This window comes from Panonychus citri, unplaced genomic scaffold (assembly GCF_014898815.1).
Source record: "Panonychus citri isolate SS breed McGregor unplaced genomic scaffold, ASM1489881v1 Contig00023, whole genome shotgun sequence".
Taxonomy (NCBI): Eukaryota; Metazoa; Arthropoda; class Arachnida; order Trombidiformes; family Tetranychidae; genus Panonychus; species Panonychus citri.
In genome coordinates this window covers 1,341,212-1,359,733 of record NW_026515428.1, presented here as the reverse complement: position 1 = coordinate 1,359,733, position 18,522 = coordinate 1,341,212, and the positions used below count along the sequence as shown (strand labels likewise).

Below are 18,522 nucleotides of genomic sequence, written 5' to 3'. Positions count from 1 at the left end.
ATGTTATTTGATTGAATTGATTGAATTTCTTTTAATAGATTGGCTATTGTTTTCTGAGGTTTTGTTTTTATAGTTTATTTTAAATGCATTGCATTTACAATTGATTAATAATTTTTACAACTCATTGAGAAAAACATATCTTATTGTTGATTAATTTTAACTTTTTACAATTGAACAATTAGCAAAATAAAATACAATCGGTTTTTATATAAAAATACTAATCGTATTTTGTTATTTTTCATTTGGATAAAAATAACTTGTCATCACAGATGATAAATTTTTTTTCGTTTGGTGATTTTCATTTGATTTAATTATCAAATTGTCGACTATTAATGTTTAACGATTGATGTTTGACTGTTAATTGTGGTTACGCTTACTGAAGAAACGGGTCGTTTTCCTTCACTGTCTTGGCCTTTTTTCCCGCGTCGAAACAATTCTTCGACATTTTCGAGTGTTCGTCCTCGAGTTTCTGGTAATTCGAAGGCAAAATAGATCCAACCGATAATCGCAAAGCAAGAATAAAGGTAGAAAGCTCCGTAACGGGTTATGGCCTTGGTCAGGGAAAGGAAAGTAAGTGAAACGGCCAGATTGAAAGCCCAATTTACGGAAGTAGATATTGAATAACAGGCACTTCGAGCCCAAAAGGGATAAATTTCCGCGTTGATTGTCCAGGGCATTGGTCCCATTCCAGGTGAAAAGAAGAAGAGATAAAGGCAAAGACCCATAATCGTAACCCAAGCGTATTTAGTTGGACACCAACCATAGGCCCAGACCTTTTTTTCGGGAACAATAGTCCCGTTTGAACACATTCCAGTTGCAGATCGACTTATATCCCAAGACGAATCAAGTTCAGTTGAAGGTGCAGCATGTAAACAAGAACCATCGCTCCAGGGAGGATTATCGTTGAAACAGAAACCGCACTCAGGGCGAGCGATACAATCTCGACAAGAGGTTTGGACAGAGCAAAGATCTAAATTTGTTAATTGAGATGAAGAGTTAAATGGCTGCATGGGCTGAATGGAGGGAGATTCATATTCAGCTAATTGGAAACCAGCGGCAAGAACAAGCAGAGAAATTATAACACCGCCCAAAGAGCCAAGGGTCAACTTTCGGCGACCAGTTCGTTCAACAAGGTAAAACCCGAGAAAGCCACAGATAAAGTTAACCGAGGCAACGGCAGCGGCCAACCAAATGGCCAAAGTCTCTTCATAGATACCGGACATTTGAATGATGGTCGCACTGTAATACATCACAGTGTTTATCCCGGAAGCCTGAGCGACCGCTTGCAGAGCACAGCCCACGAAAAGGGCTCGACGTAAGGGCTGAGAAGCTAAAACTTTGGCCAAAACATTGGTACTTGAATTTTGCAAGACTGATTTTTCAGCTTCCTCTATACAATTATCTCTGATCATTTTAAATTCTAATAGGGCTGATTGATCACAACTACGAATTCGGTTCAGAACTTGTTTGGCTCGTTCGTCTTTTCCTTTCTTGATCAACCATCGAGGCGATTCTGGCATGAAAAAAAACCCAACGAACTGTAGGAAAGCGGGTACACCAGCGATTCCCAACATTAATCTAATAGAGAAAAATAAAGAGAAACAAATTAACGAACCGAATTGATTGTTATGATTGAATAAATTGTGGTAAATCTAAATTATATCAATAAATTATGAAAGTGTCAATGATCATTTCAATTGACTTCGGAAAGTTTTATCCTTTGATAACTTGATTGATTGATCGTTCAAAAGTAAACAACTGATCAATACAAAATCAAGATGAAAGTGTTTACAATAAGCAATTTAACATTAATATTGATCATTGGCACCTTAATCAAGATGAACAGAAATTAGACTAATTTAGAATTAAGTAAACGGGATTTCCTTATTAACCAATAATACTATTATTTAATCAACAATTGGGCTAGAAATCAGTAAATCATGTGAACTTAACGATATAATTTACACAATCGATACTGAACAAATACCAATTTGTATTTAAATTAATTCATGATCAAGGTTACATTAGAAATCAAGTTGATTGCCAATGTTGATTATCGAGTAAATTAAATCAACTATTAATAAATTGAAGTTGAAAATAAAGTTAACAATCAAAAATCAAATGTTGTTCAATGGGAACTTCAATAATTTAATGGAAAATTAGTTCAATTGTTTAGTAAGTTGAGTTAAGTAAACAATTAGCGATTTAGATTAGCCGTTTATTGACCTAATTGTGATTACAATTATTGAAATAATTAAGATAATTGCTTATTGTACATTGATTTCCATGTGGAAAATTTTTTGTCAATCATCACCCACATAAAAGTATTTATAACTAACTTTGTTAATTGTTAATCTAATTGTAAAATTAATCTCATTGTATTGAATTACTATCAACAAATAATCATAAACGGAAGACAATATTTTGAAAATTAAATCACTTTTGTAAACAATTAAATTGGTAAATGATACATTAGTTATTAATAACATTGAATATTAGCCAACAAATTAACAATTCACGAGTTAATTGTTGATTGATTGTTAATCATTGTCGCCTGTGAAAGGCGTTTTCAACTGTGTAAATCCAGTTAACTTACATTGATTAACTAATTGTGAAAGTGAAATTTTTGATTACGTTAATTAACAATCACTGATTATTAATCAATGAATTTTGTTCATTACAAAGTAAAAAACAAACCTACCAAGGTTTGATAAATTACTACAATTAAGATATCTGATATGTATTACAATTTGATCAATTTAACTGTGAAATTAAAACTATTCAAGGTTAATTGTTGAACAATTTGTACCATGAAGATGATTAAAAGATACGAATAAGTTAATTTGTAAAGTGTAACCAATGGTAAACAATTGAAGTTATAAAACAATCAAGTAATCAATTAATTATATTGGTGAAAAAAAGTTATAATAATCAACAGGTAGTAGTTGATTGTTTAACTATTACAATTAATTTTGATCATTTCCATTGACCCTCCTCAAGGATAAACAATATTTTTAATCTTAATCAAGATCATCCCGAAAACAATTAATCTTAATTGTAATAAAAGTTCAATGGCAATTAACTGAATGATCAGATAACAATTAAAAGACACTAATGAAGGTAAAAAAGGTGTTTTTCCATTTTGATTGTAGCAATTTAGTATTAAATCACCTTTTTCATTTGAAAATAATCTTGATTATCGTCATCAATTGGATATGAGAGCAACTAAATTCATGATAATCAAATTAAAATCTTGCAATATAATCAAAGACAGTGATTAACCAAATTGAGTGGAAATAGCAACCAACAATTTAGATTAAACTAGGAAAGAGATTGCAATTAAATAAGTCGATTAATTGTCACCAACGTCATGATGAGAATGTAAAATTAATATGGAAGCCAACAATTGTCAATTCCTTGAATTGAAACTACAATTAACACTTAATTGCGGTTGAATAATTAACTGTAGTGTTTTTATTGTAAGACAATCAAGAAGATGATGTTGTTATTATTCAGTTGTTTCAGAGATCAAGAACTTGGATTAAAGTTACTACGAAAAAAAAAACGTAAACAAATTGATAATCTCTCAGTGGGAGAGATTATTTAAATTCTGATTAACCTTTGCGATTATTATTTGATTGATTGTAAAACAGGAACTGAAAAGTTGTGAATTATTGGACTTTTACTGTTGATTTTTATCTCTGAACACGGAACAGGAAAAGTACCAATGATAATTTTAGATGATTAATCATGAAAAGATTTCGGGTTTTCACCATTAAATTAGTGGAGAAAAGAATTTGCAGAAAATTCTGAAAGAATGATGAGTAAAATTCGAGAATTTGTTGATTCTATTTAGAGAATGGGAATAAGTTCTAAGATGATCTATGAATTGATATTTTTTTCTCTTCATGGGAAAAAAGGAGATAACTTTTATTTTCTATTCTAATTATCACATAACATGACATCTTTTTGTTACCAAATGAAAATTGTGAATTGACTAATTTACTTTCTAATTTGAATGATTGAATTAGAGAAAAAGTTTTATTCTGATCATCTGTAAGGTGAATCAACAGATAGTTGTTAATGAGAAGCGGTTAATGACTTACCTCCAAGCGAGATCATGGTCAAAGTAGCTGAGAAATCCAGCTACCAAAGCGGCGACAAACTGACCACCGGTGATGAAACAATTGTTCAGACTGACCAGAGCACCGCGAGTTTCATCTGGTGCAACCTCGGCAATGTACATCGGAACCACCATGGACGCTAATCCAATACCCGCGCCAACAATTCCCCTGCCAATTAGCAAAGTCCATTTTTCAAGAGCAAAGGCCATTACCACGGAACCGGCGGTGAAAATTGCCGAAGCCACTAAGATGACCGGACGTCGGCCAAATTTATCGGTAAAATAACCAGCAAGGCAACTGAACACCCAGGCCATACCGATGGTTATACTAACAATTAACTCTTGCCAAAAGTCACTAAGATGAAGTTGTTTCTTAATTAAGACCATGGCACCAGAAACAATTCCAGTGTCATAGCCAAACAGAAAACCGCCAATGGCGGACAATAGGGACACCGTGTAAACGAAAAAAGGTTGATCTGGTTCCAGTGCCATTGTTTTGCTTTTCGTTTCCAAAATTTACTTGTTATTATCCAAAAGAACGAGATTAAAATCAAGAAGGTGATCAATTGACATTCGAAACAATTAATTAATTCACTTGAGAGGGAAAACCATCAACATGGAACAAGAAAATTAAACTTTAATTCTAGGTAAATGTTTCCACCAAAAGGACAAGATGACAAGTAGTTGAACGTGTTAAGTAAACCAACTGATTGTAAATAGAGACGAGGGAGAGAGAGAGAGAGAAAGAAAGAGAGAAGATGATAAATATTTTCTCTTTCTTTTCTAAAAGAGAGCAATAGAGAAAGAGGGAGAGAGAAGATAAAAGTGATAGGAATTTTTTTCGATTTTAATCCTAATCTTGTATTTTTTTCCATCAATGGAAATTAGTTAATTGTTACATCGTCATCGATGGTAATCAACAAATTGTCAATTCACGAAATTTAATCATGAAAATCAATTGTTATTCACTTTTCATCAATGGTCATTGATTTAGTTTCTATTACAATGAAGATAATTGTCTTAATTGATTCAATATAAATCATTGAGAATCGTGAGATAATTACAAGTACAGATTAACCTAGTTGACGATTAGTTAATTGTCTAATTGATTGTTTCATTTCTCTCTCTTAATTGAAATCAAATTGAAACTTTTTATATTTAATCAATTTAACAATGTCGCTCCTAGAATGATGTTTGTGTTAATTGTTCAAGGATTTTGTCGATAAATTTGTTTTAATTGTTTATCAACAATCAATAGTTTTTCAATGTACAGAAAAAGTTGCTAGATTAAATCTAATCAATGTGAATATGTTCATCATTTGGTAAAATCAGTTAATTACCAACTAGAAAAATCAATTAGTTAATTTTTCGGTTGATTAATGAAAATAGTAATACTTAAGAATCAAGGGAAGAGTTAATTTCAATCAATGAGATTTAATTAATTAAATTGTTCGAGGAGGGAAAGTAAATCATTATCGATATCAAGTTTAATTGTTAGAGTTAATTAATAGCAATCAAACTGTTGATTAAGAGAAAATAGTTCAAGATTAACAATAATCGTAATTAGATTATCATTTTGGGTACAAAACAATTTAACCACGATTACTGTTGATGGTTAGAAAGTTAATTAGTGAAAACAAGTGGTAACAATTAGCATTCAAAGAAAATTTAATTTCGTAATAATAATTGAGCGATTCAAATATAGCAATCAAGTAAATAATCAGTTACATAATCAGTAAGTTATAATTCAAGTTGTAATAATAATAATCCATAGGCGATAAATTTGTAATATGGTCATAACAATCAACATATAATCAATGTTGATTATATGTTGATTGTTATGACCATATTACCACTGGACGGATTAAAGGTAAACTAGATCCAGGTAAATAATGAAGATTAAGGGATTAAAGTTGATTAGATTAAAAATTTTTATCCTTGGCCAAAGTGTTCAAGGCACAAAGCACGAGGGCGAGTCGCTCTTTCCGTTTGTTCATTCTGTCTTTGGCCAATTCGTCCTCGTTGACCGTAAATGACCAGCCATCAACAATCAAATTAAATCGTTTCTTTCCCTTTTTCGAGTCACTAATTGGCTCTTTTATAAATCTATTGTGAAAAATAGAGAATTAAAGAAAACAATCAAAACAAGTTGACAATTAAAATTCGAAATTATTTGAATCGTAAGAAACTTACTTCGAATTGGGAAAAGCTTCGAATAGTCGAACCGTTGGATTTTTTGGGACATTGGCACAGAAAAATTCTAAAAAAAATAAGAAGAAAATTCAGTTAATTATAATTCATCTTAATTCTTAATCAATATTACTCACCGATCTCATTTCCAAAGAATTTCGAATAAACTTTCCAAACAGTGGCCAAAGAGTTGTCACTGTCCAGGTAAATAGCACCTGCGATTGACTCGAAAATGTCACCAAGAGCTTTTGGTGGATCGATCACTATATCGGTGTCCAAACTGTCCAAGTTTTCGAGGAGGAAAGATCCAAGTTTAACTTTATCTCCAGCGAAAAGATCATTGTTGATAAGTTGTTGACGGAACTCGACAATAGCAGAGTAGAGGGTTGATGACGAATGGAAGATAAATTTATTGAACTCGTTGACCAAAGAAATTGTTGCGAAATAATCATTGTTGACCAACGCTTGACGAATATAAGTTACATCGCCTGGAGTCAAATGTTGGTAATTTGGATGATCGTAAATATAAGCAGTAATCAAATAATCAAGAACAGCATCACCGATAAATTCGAGACGCTGGTAACTGTTCAAACGAGATCGACACCAAGAAGGGTGAGTCAGAGCCTCGATCAATAGATCTTTTCGTTTGAAAACATAGCCAAGCTTATTCTCTAACAAGAAGAGATTCGAAGACTTCCAAATTTTATTAATCTCTTCAGGATTTTCCATCGGAAGGATTTCGTTGTAAGTTGGTAACCACTTGTTACCTCGCGATGAACTCGAAGACGACGGACAATCGGATGTCTCTAGGGTGGTTAACGGCATTCCAAGCCAACAAAGGAATTGAATAGCTGCATCTTCACCTAAACAGGTTAGATGAGCCCCGATCATACCCTCGACCATGTCAGCGATACTTTTATCAGAAATTTCTTGCTCGGTAAACTCTCGATTTGCAGATGAATAGAATGGTGGTAACCAATTAGCTCGAGGATAAAATGTTCTGTCACAAATATGTTGAGCTAATCCTTTCGATCGACCAAGATGAAGAAGATTAAAGTTCGAGATTAGGGTCATCTTTAGAAAAGTAATTCGTGCTTCGTTCAAATCGTACAGTTTGAGAAAAAGAAATGATGATACGATGTATTTAAGGAAAGAATCGCCAATGATTTCTAATCGTTCCAAGTTGATGAACGGATTGTGCTTCTTCGTGGTCATCGCTTCGATAATAAGTTCAATTGGTAGGCCATATTTGTAAGTAGATGAATGGTCTTGATAAATAGAATTTGTTGAAATGATTAGACTGTTCTCTAGGTTGAAATCGTTAAGTTTAATAGAATCGGCGACCATTTTTTCAATCTCGTCGTTTTCTAGCCTTTCTAGTCTTAGTGATTTATCTCCAAGTTGCTGACCAATCTTTTTAATGTCGCAGTTTATTTTAATACCTCTGTCAGTCCATTTGACTGGGGCGATAGCGGGTGCAGGTTTAGCACTGAATATGGTCGCTCTGTTGGTCTGGAAGATTTCGATCGCGTCATTTGGGTCGTTTTTGGCAGAGTTTTGTCTTTCAAGTACTTCAGGGTTGAATTCTTTAGATTTATTGTGATTTTCAATCGAATCTTCGGAATCATCTTCAAAATCTGACAATTCTTCATATTCATCTTCATCACTGTCTTCAGTTGGGAAAGTTTCATCATCCAGACCTTCAAACTTATCCAATGATAATGTAGATGCAGTAAGGTTGGTCTTTTCTTGTAGTTTGTAGTAGCGTTTACAAGTGACATATGAAAGATCAACAGGTTTGGTTGAATGGGAGACATTATTCACCTCGACTTTGAGTGGGATAAAATTAGTGAATCGTTGACACTTCCAAGTCATCTTCACATTAGCAGGTATGTCAACCAAACCATAACCAATCTCTGAGCAAAGGCGCTTACGGATTTCACTTGCAATCAAACATCTATTGAGAGCCGATGAAATGGCTGGTATTGTGTAAGCGATTTCGACACAATAGCCTGAAAAAAATTCAAATTGACATATTTCGGGAATGAGGTGGACCAACTTCAGATTTTTCAATGATTTTACGCTTGGCTTATTGGGTTGCGACGGGAAATAAGTTCGGGTCGGTGCTGGGTAACAGGCCAAAAGTGGTTGATTTTCATTTAGAGAAGGCACTTGGTAAGTCTCTCGATAATAATCTTCATAATCAGCGAAACCAGAATTGTCGACAGGGAATTTAGATTTTGGTGACAACTCGTAATCAACACTTTCCACCAAAAACAATCCTCTCCTATTCGGACCATAGTTCTTACTAATCAAGGCACCAGGTAGATTTGGGTAATCTTTAGATTCAATTGGTCGTCGATTGTATGATTGCTTGATAATTGAAAAGTCGATTGAGTTTTCATCGGTTAAGAAGGCGAATAACAAGTGATAAGGAGAAACCGCTGAAGTAAAAAAGATCTTTGACTTGAGTCTTTCAGAATCGAGACCGATCTTTAAACAACCGGAGAATATGAACTCTTGAAAGTTTTTTAGATTTTCGAGTTCTCGTTCCTTCAAGACAAAGTTTCTAATCAACTCGAATGATACTTTCAGTTGATCTTTAGTCGAGTAGATTGACATTTTATCACCAATCTCATCAAGGAAGTAAATTAAACGAAATCAATCCCAAATCTCCAAAATGGATCGATTGACCACCTGTTACTTTTGTTAAGGTCACTTTATAAAGCCAACAAGGTGAATCCATAGATTGATAACCTGTTAGAACTTTCGAATAGACCAAACCATATCGACGACGCTTCTTGTGAGTACCAGGTTTTGGTGGCAATTCTGGTGCTTCTCGTTTATTGTTGCCATTTATCTCGTTTTCCTCTCTCCAAACTTTTCGAATTGAGTTACATTCTTTTTCCCAATCTTTGAGTTCAGTTCGATCCGTCTTCAGGTTGTACTTTTCTATAAGTTTATCCAAGATAATTTTACTGTCCAAAGGTCGAAAACCACCGTCCAACTCTTCATGAGCCCAAAGGATTTTAACTGCTTCATAATAAGCGTCCATTTCTGCTAATTGTTTATCCAATTGCTTTCTACCGGAAATGATCAACTTGTGAAGTGGTGATATTTTCGGTAGCTTCAAGTGGCAACGATAGAGTTTGGACTCAGTTAATGTGGAAGGATAAATTTTCTCAGTGTTGATCTTTGGCACTTTTCTGGTAAAAGCATCGGCAGGTAAATGATCACAATAGAAAATGACTCGATTTTTACTCTCACTGTAAGGTAAGATTCCACCTTCAGTTGATCTCAAAAATTCTTCACCATTCGAGTTTAAAAGGTCACTTGAAAAGTCGGGCTTTTGATAATTGGGAAGTCGCTTCTCAGTAAGATGATACATATTGATAGTGTTCTTCACTTCAATTTTCTGATCTTCTGGTGCAAAGAAAACAAAATAAGCTTGAGTACTTCGAGCACGTCCTTTACTTTGTACATAAGCTCGAAACGTGCTAGCTGGATCATAGCGAATGATCAAGTTACAATGTGTGATATCGAGACCCTCTTCAAGCACTGATGTTGACACGATAATGTTGAGGTTTCGTTTCTTGAAATCTTCGATTGTATTTGGTTGTCGAGACCTCAAGGAAGAATTGAACGGAAATGGTGCAGTTGTAGATGAACCAACGGTGAAAGAAGACTTGATGAAACTGTATTCGGGTATCGATGCGGCGATTGCGTTCAACCACTTTGATAAAACCATAGCATCAAGTCGTCTTTCCACGAAAATAATGGCCGATAAAGGTTCGTCCGAAGGTTTCTGGTCAAACTCGTAAAGAACCTGAAGAAGTCGAAGCATTTTGTTGGTGACACCTGCTAAAAGATCTTTCCCTTTATCATAAGTACCAAGTTTCTCCTGAACGACTTCCTTGAACTCTCTTAAAGTTACAATTACCATTTCGATAACTTCGACGAATGAACTTCTCAGATGACTAATCTGTTCACAAACGACTTCGAAACTCTTGAGAATAAAACTTAAACTCTGACTTAATGACCAAGGTCCAAACGTACTACAAATACGAGCCAGTTCCTCGAAAGTATGTTTGATCTGTTTCGGAGTAACCGGAATCGCGTCATTTTCTAGAAAAACGGCCATGGGAACGTACTCATCGTCATCTTCACTACCCTTTTTCACAGGAATTTGTGAGGCCGCAAAACGTAAACTATTAGGAATCTCTTGAGAATCGTCGATAATGTCCCAACCAGCACGCTCTCTGTAGCACCAAATAATTTCCTTTGGTTTAGTACCACGAGCACAATCAGGAAAATAAACAATCGCATCGTAAGTATCCTCAATGGTACTTATTACCTGATCCATTTTATCATCAGAAATCCAACGATTGTTGATTAAACTCGCTGTTAATCCGATAATCCGAATATCAGGATGACCTTTTGCTTTTAAAATGCTCATGATGTTAACATAATCATCCGATGTAAGTTTACCTTTAGCATTTGGTGCACCTCGATGAGCTTCATCAAAAATGATGGTGGCGATTGATGAAGTCGATATATAACCAGATGTCAAAATGTCGAGGAAAATTTTTCTTGTCATAACCAGAACTTGATACTTTTCAAATCGATCGGTCCAAAAGGTTTTCGTCCAAGAATCAATTGAGGCACCAAAACCATCTTTCGATTCACCCGAAAAACGGCCAACAGAGAAAAGGGAATCAGCTTTAAGAGCGTCCGCTTGTTGACCCACCAGAACTTTTGTAGGAACCAAGAAAAAAGCTCTCTTACCACCTTGCGAAAAAGGTCGATTCAACTGTTCAGCGAATTCATTGATCACCATTATGGCGATGAAAGTTTTACCCGAACCTGTTGGAAGACAAAGAATAACATTTCTCTCCATAGCGATTTCCAATGCTTCGATCTGGTACTGATGAGGCACTTTAGAGATCGTTTTAGATCCACAAGTCTTCATGATTACGATTATGATAATTATAAAAACAATACAATAGGTAAGCACAAAGATGAATTTTAAAATTGATGAATTAAAGATGTTTGAATTAGATGTTGATCAACACGTACTAGTAATTGAAATGATTAGTTTTCGTGAGCTTCCTCTCCATTTTAATCATTTCTTTGGAAATGACTAATTTCCACCTAGCGAAATATAATTAAAATAATAATGATAATTAGTCATCAGCTTTTCTATTGGTTAGTTGAGAGAAATGAGCTCACTTAACTATCGCTAACTATTGCTAACGAAACGAGTTATTGGTTGGGTGAAGGTGATACAAATCGACTGATCGTCTGATGCAATTTTACAAGAAAATTTCATTCAGTAAATTGGTGGAAGAGAAAGAAGATTCTAGTAGAATCCAATTGTTTGGGATAATAGTTCACATAATCATGATTATTATAAATCATAAAGAAGATAACAAGAGAGTGAGAGAGTGAGAGAGGCAAACAATTAGAGAGATTTTGGGAGCAATTGATTAATTTATCCCGGTAAAGACTTTAAATGGGTTATCATCCCATTGTGTGTGTCAAGTGGTGTTGGAAATTTATTCGCAATCATGATTCTCATGAGTGGAAAATAAATTTATCGGTAAACTGATCAACAGGAAATCAAACAGAATCTTGATGAAATAATTGGTTCGCATTTCTGTAACAGAAATTCTGTTAAAAGGAGTTTTTCTTGGACGCTTCTTCAAACAATACACCAAAGAAGAATATTTTATATGATCAATTGATCAATGGATTAAATTACTAAATCTTACCAATGGATGGAAAATGATTTACTTGAAATATAATCCATAGGAATTATAACAATTAAATGAGAGTTGGTTAAGGAAAATTAAGAAAATCTAATTAGAGATATGATAATGTATTAGAAAAACTTACAGTTAAGATGGAGCCAAAAATGATGATTAGATGATGACCAAGATTTAGAAATTAAATCAAAAATGACAATTAGACTGTGTAATCCATAAGTGGATCATTATTTGATTCTAAGTTAAATCACAATTAAGAAGAAGAGGAAAAAAATAGCTAACACAATCTAAATAATTTAAGTAATGAAGTCAAACATTTTAATTGCAAGCAAATCAACTCTGAAAACAAATGACTCATTAAAGGAAAATACTGAATAAGATTAAAGTGACTATGAAATAGATATGAAATGCCAATCACTCAAAGGAATCAATTAATTGAGTTAACTAATTATGATAATCAAAAGTAAAAAAAGCAAAAGAAAATTTTCAAAACATAAACAACAGAAAATCAGATGTTTATAGTTGTGAAAAGATCCACCAGATGGAGAGACATTTATGACATTAGACCAAAGCGATTGAATCAATTTGATTCAATTGAACCGATTGTCCGAAAATCGCGAGTTTAAAAAGTGCGAAAATATTTATTGAGTAGAACAAGAATTTTGACCTGAGATACAATTTGTTTTATCAATAAAAGTGGAGCTAAACAAGACCATCCATAATCGTTTCCTTTGGTCTTAATGCTTATTCGTGAGTAATTTTATGACTGTCCAATATATTTCGCTTTGTGGAAATCCAATCTGTTGGAATATAATTAGAAATATTGATTAGAATAGATTTAACGGATAAAATGTTCCAATAATCTTACCCTACCACCTTCTGATCCAATACAATTAATATCACAGACTTTTTTACCATGTTCGTACAATGTCCACCTACAACAAACTGTATTTTCAGCCACTTTTTTAACGAATTTGAATCGACCATTTAATCTGATGCACAAATTATCAAATAATTTCACATTATTTAATAGTTGTGCCATATTAAAGGAATCGGCGTACTTATCATACTGAAAAATCGTAAATAGAACAACAGGTTTCGGTGAATTTTCAATGATCAATGCTGCATCATCTTCAGCTGATATAATATAAACTAGTTGATCACTTTTTTCCAATAGTTTTAACTTTGATTCGCATAAACCAACAAGCTCTTTAATCGAATAGTAAATCGATTCAGTCAATAACTCTTCAACTTCATCAGCATTATCCGGTAATCTAACTGAATTATTTCTAAGAAAATCCAATATTTTAGCGAAGTGTTTTCCGTTTCTATCGATCATAACCCAACCTGTATAAAAAGTCAATCAGACAAGTTGTCACTCAAATTGAGAATAGAGAAAAACTTTCTTACCTTCTTGATCCTTCTGAACAGGTAGTTGTCCCGAAAACATGGCTCTCAACATACAATCGACTCGTGTTAGTGTAAAGATTGTAGTTTGAAATAAACTTCCGCCAACATTAAGCTTAACATATTCACCTTTGCCATTATTGATAAATTGTTCTTTCATTAGAGATTTATTAATATTTGCATTTGGTTCCATTATAATCACAAGATAGAAACTTTTTAACAGCAGCGAGTAAATAAATGTGGTCAGCGGTGGCAACATTAGGAAAGAGAAACCGAAAATTTTCAAAGTGACCAGTGGCTAGTTATTGGTCATAAATTTTAGAGGAGGAGTTAAGCTGAAGGAGAGACAATTGAGATTGACAAGGTATATGCTTTATCTTTGAACAGCGAAAACATTTAATACTAGGATTAAGTAACAAAGACTGAATGTAAATGTCCAATTGAAATGAACAATTAAACGAAAGAAACTTTCGTTATTGTCTTGGCCCTACGGCCTCTTCCCTTCGACTATTAAATATTAATAGTATCGGTAGATAATCTTTCTCAATTGATTGATAAATCATCGTCTGTTTATATCTAGAAAATTCCACTCAAGAATATGACTTCCACCTTACCGATTCGAGTGATCCTTATTTGAATAAACGATTATTAAAAACAAGTATTAATTGATAAAAAAGACCGAGAATTGAGAAAGAGAGAGAAAGAAATAATTAGTGAATCTTTAGGAGCAACCGATTGGTTATTATACCGGTAAAAAGTTTAAAATGGGTTAATATCCCATATTAATCTATTATAATAAAAGAAAGTAAAGTGACTTGATGTTGGATTGCATCATTTGGATTAACACCTAATACAGTGATGCCTTTCAAAATGACGCCCTCTCAAAATGACCCATCGTTATGGTAACATTAAATTTGGAAGATTTTTAAGTTTTAATTAGGATTAAATCTTATCAATTTGGTCTAAAAAAATGAAAATTAATAATTTCACTTCAAGTTCAGATTGTTACGAGGATTATAATTCATAATTATTTGTGTTTAGTATTTTTTTAATCAAAATAATTGATTAATTTCAACCTTTTCGAATGACCCGCTCTACAAATCGTTGTCAACATGATGGGTCATTTTGAAAGGCATCACTGTACCACCATTTGCAATTCATTGCAATGACTTGATGAATCGCTTCTCTTGGTAATCAATAATCATTTACGAGCAATTTTATAACTTCTTCGTATATCTGATCATCAGGGAATCTCACCTGTTGAATTGATGAAAAGAACTCCATGAGATTTTAAGTAAAAATTACACATTTCGATAGCTTACCGGAATTGCAGGCCTTATGAAAGTACAGTCAATATCGCTAACCCTTTTACCGCAACTATAAAATGTCCATTTGCAATGAATTTGGGTTCTCGATACACTTTTAATAAACTTGATTCGACCATTCGACCTGATACAATTTATCAAAAAGGTGCGAATTTTTGACGAGATTTTTTATTGTTTCATTTGAACATTGTGTCGACTCGTAATGGCGAGGTTCAAATATTGACAATCTAACAATAGGTACTGTTGATCTCTCGATGATTGACGAGATATCTTCGTCTATTAATGTTACCAATACATTTTTAACACGATTTTCGAATCTTCCCAACTTTGATTTACATAAATCAATCAATTCTTGAATCAAATAATAACTTGCTTCGGCCAGTAGATCTTTGATTTCCTTGATGCTTTCTGGTAAACAAACTTTTCCATCTCGAAGAAATTTTAAAATATTTCCAAACTGTTCACCATCTCTGTCTACTAGTATCCAACCTGTTGCTCAGAAATAAAAGGAAATTCAGCTACTTTGTTGGTTTTCTTTTCACGATTACTCAAAAACTACTAGAGTATAAATAGGGTCCATATTTCGTCTATGTAAGTTTGACCGATACTCAATTGTCATATTTCAAGGTCAAGGTCATAAAGGTTATTGATGAAAGAACGCACTTGAAGGTCATTTGAAGAACTTTTTGAAAACTAGAAATTTTTTCAAGCCTACCTGTGATATTTTATCATTTCTGTACTTACAAGTTGCGATTCAATTTGCTTCAAAATCAAAATTTCTAGTTTTCAAAAGTTCTTTAACTGATTAACGGTAAATTTTAACTTCTAGATTGAAAATCAGCTAAAATGTCACATATTAGAAAAAATTCTCACCTTCTTGATCCTTCTGAACAGGTAGTTGTCCCGAAAACATGGCTCTCAACATGCAGTCGACTCGTGTTAATGTAAAGATTGTAGTTTGGAATAAACTTCCACCAACATTGAGCTTAACATATTCACTTTTATCACTATTGATAAATTGTTCATGTAATTGTGTTTTACTTTCATTTGGATCCATTATTGACAAGAGATTAACAATTCAAATAAAATAATAATAAATCACATTAAATAAGATTATTATGGATACTTCATCGAAAGAAATCACTGAAGGATTTTTTATTAGAAATTAAGACAATTGTCAAGCGAGTAAAGGATTCTACTTTCCATTGATTAATTTGGTTGCTTGATCACATAAAGTAAGTAAGATTTTAAATGTTGATCAATCGAAAGGTAACCTTGATCCGATTCTTGTACTTTATCTAACGCATTAGCTCGAGGATAAAATGTTCTGTCGCAAATATGTTGAGCTAATTCTTTCGATTGACCAAGATGGAGAAGATTAAAGTTCGAGATTCGGTCAAATAATCAAGAACAATCGAGACGCTGGTAGCTGTTCAAACGAGATCGACACCAAGAAGGGTGAGTCAGAGCTTCGATCAATAGATCTTTTCGTTTGAAAACATAGCCAAGCTTATTCTCTAACAAGAAGAGATTTGAAGACTTCCAAATTTGATTAATCTCTTCAGGATTTTCCATCGGAAGGATTTCGTTGTAAGTTGGTAACCACTTGTTACCTCGCGATGAAATCGAAGACGACGGACAATCGGATGTCTCTAGGGTGGTTAACGGCATTCCAAGCCAACAAAGGAATTGAATAGCTGCATCTTCACCTAAACAGGTTAGATGAGCCCCGATCATGGTTCATCTTTAGAATTTTGAATCTTTTATTCGTGCTTCGTTCAAATCTTACAATTTAAGAAAAAGAAATGATGATACTATGTATTTAAGGAAAGAATCGCCAATGATTTCTAATCGTTCCAAGTTGATGAACGGATTGTGCTTCTTCGTGGTCATCGCTTCGATAATAAGTTCAATTGGTAGGCCATATTTGTAAGTAGATGAATGGTCTTGGTAAAAAGAATTTGTTGAAATGATGAGACTGTTCTCTAGGTTGAAATCGTTAAGTTTAATAGAATCGACATTTTTCAATATTGTATAATTTATTATATGTCTATTCATTATTATACAGCCTCGAAAATTAAGATCGACTACACTTTTAAATAGAGATACGAACAGAAGTGTTATCTTACCTATTCAGTAATGAATTTACCTTGAGAATTGATACAATATCACTTCTATTCGTATCTTCATTTAATAATGTAGTCGATCTTTATTTTAATAGCTGTATTATTAGTCGATTATTGTATATTCTATTGTGTTTTAGCTGTTAAGAAGGTTAATAACAACTAAAAATAAGTAATCATTGAAAAGAGCAAAAATTTGATTTGTTTAAAGCAACATATTCATTATTTAAAGCGCGTAAAGTTAAAAGATTTTTTGATTGAATCATGTACAAGTAATTCTAGCACATTTTCATAAATTTTTCCCTCTAGAAAATCAACCTGTTGAATATAAATGAAAATTTCCGTTAAATTCTATGATATTGGTCAAATCAATTAAAAGCTTACCTGGTAACCGCTTGGGTTTCGAACACAAGAAACTTCACAATATTTTTATTCATATGATTGAAAAATGACCATGTACAAACTGGTTGATTTTTTGAAATATTCTTGATAAAATCAATTCGATTATAAGAATTAAGGCATAAAGTATCGAAAAGTTGATGATTTTTACAAAGATTTTCAATCGACTGAGTGTTGAATTGACCCGATGTTTTATGGTGAATGATTGTAAGTCTAACAGAAGACTTGGACACAAACAGAAAGGAAGGTGGTGAACTGAATGTTTTGCTTTCTTCGATGGATGTTGTCAATGCAGATTTATCGTCTCTTTTAAAGGTTTCTAACATGAATTCAAATTGCTTATCATTTCGTCAATTGAATAGTAAATAGCTTCAGTTAGAAGCTCTTGTATTTCTTCAACATTATCTGGTAAAGTAAAGATATCGTTTCGAAAAAATTCCAAAACTGTTTCAAAATGTTTTCCATTTCTATCAATAAATATCCAACCTGTTGAGCGACGATTGAGATTTAAATATTTTCAAAACAAAATGTGTTGATATGAAATTGAAATATTACCTTCTGAGTCCTTCTGGACTTTGAATCCTCCTGAAAACATCCCTTTGAACATACAATCAAATTTCGTGAGAGTATCGACTGTTGTCTGGTATAAATATCCACCGACATTCAGCTTAACCAATTCACTTTTTTTATTTTCAACTGAAGTAACAATTTCAGTTGGAAGTTCTGATTCACTTTTTTCATCGGATTCACTCATCTTGGAACAATTTTAGACGATTTTCACTGTAAACACAAGAAAGTAAATAGCTTATGATGTTAATTGGACAATGAGAAAAAGTTAAATGATCAGTTACCAGAAACAAATCCACCCTCACCAAAGGAAGTATCAAAAATTATCAAGGATCGTAAGTAAAATTAGAAATCATAAAATGGTGAGAAATTTACAAAGTCCTAATTATTAATACTTTCAGATTATAATGAAATTTGATTATCTCGATTAATTAGTTGAGTCAAGTAGACTTTTTCACCGCTATCACCAATATCACCAAGTACAAGTTAATTAAATTAAATCAATCCTAAAGAGATCGATTGATTTGTTTCCTCTTACTGCTTTTGCAGTAAGAGGAAACTCCTTTCTCTTTTTAAATAAATCATTTGTTGCCTTAATAAAGCCATCAATGCTTATTCGTATA

General features: G+C 33.1%; 3 protein-coding genes across 4 annotated transcripts; all 3 read right to left on the bottom strand.

Annotated features, from left to right (window-relative positions):
- Positions 1-121: 121 nt before the first annotated feature.
- Positions 122-4,806, bottom strand: LOC128395871 (proton myo-inositol cotransporter-like). Its single transcript, XM_053356349.1, has 2 exons — positions 4,107-4,806; positions 122-1,578 (listed from the first exon to the last, which is right to left on the bottom strand). Exons 1-2 carry the CDS (start codon positions 4,613-4,615, stop codon positions 330-332), a joined length of 1,758 nt encoding a protein of 585 aa, XP_053212324.1. The 5' UTR covers positions 4,616-4,806; the 3' UTR covers positions 122-329.
- A 1,152-nt stretch (positions 4,807-5,958) lies between these two features.
- LOC128395823 (endoribonuclease Dicer-like) lies at positions 5,959-12,504 on the bottom strand. The gene is given in 5 exon segments (XM_053356309.1): positions 5,959-6,229; positions 6,317-6,383; positions 6,451-8,954; positions 8,956-11,464; positions 12,209-12,504. Coding segments are annotated over 4 exon segments (5,082 nt in total). The 5' UTR covers positions 11,283-11,464; positions 12,209-12,504; the 3' UTR covers positions 5,959-6,045.
- A 180-nt stretch (positions 12,505-12,684) lies between these two features.
- On the bottom strand, positions 12,685-14,087 carry LOC128394792 (BTB/POZ domain-containing adapter for CUL3-mediated RhoA degradation protein 2-like). Of its 2 annotated transcripts, XM_053355172.1 has the most exons (4): positions 13,489-14,087; positions 13,140-13,425; positions 12,947-13,070; positions 12,685-12,878 (listed from the first exon to the last, which is right to left on the bottom strand). In XM_053355172.1, the coding sequence occupies exons 1-4, from the start codon at positions 13,742-13,744 to the stop codon at positions 12,816-12,818; spliced, it is 729 nt and encodes a 242-aa protein (XP_053211147.1). In that variant the 5' UTR covers positions 13,745-14,087; the 3' UTR covers positions 12,685-12,815. The 2 variants fall into 2 exon arrangements, with proteins under 2 accessions (XP_053211147.1, XP_053211139.1); XM_053355164.1 differs by having other exon boundaries at positions 12,947-13,425; positions 13,489-14,085.
- Positions 14,088-18,522: the final 4,435 nt, after the last annotated feature.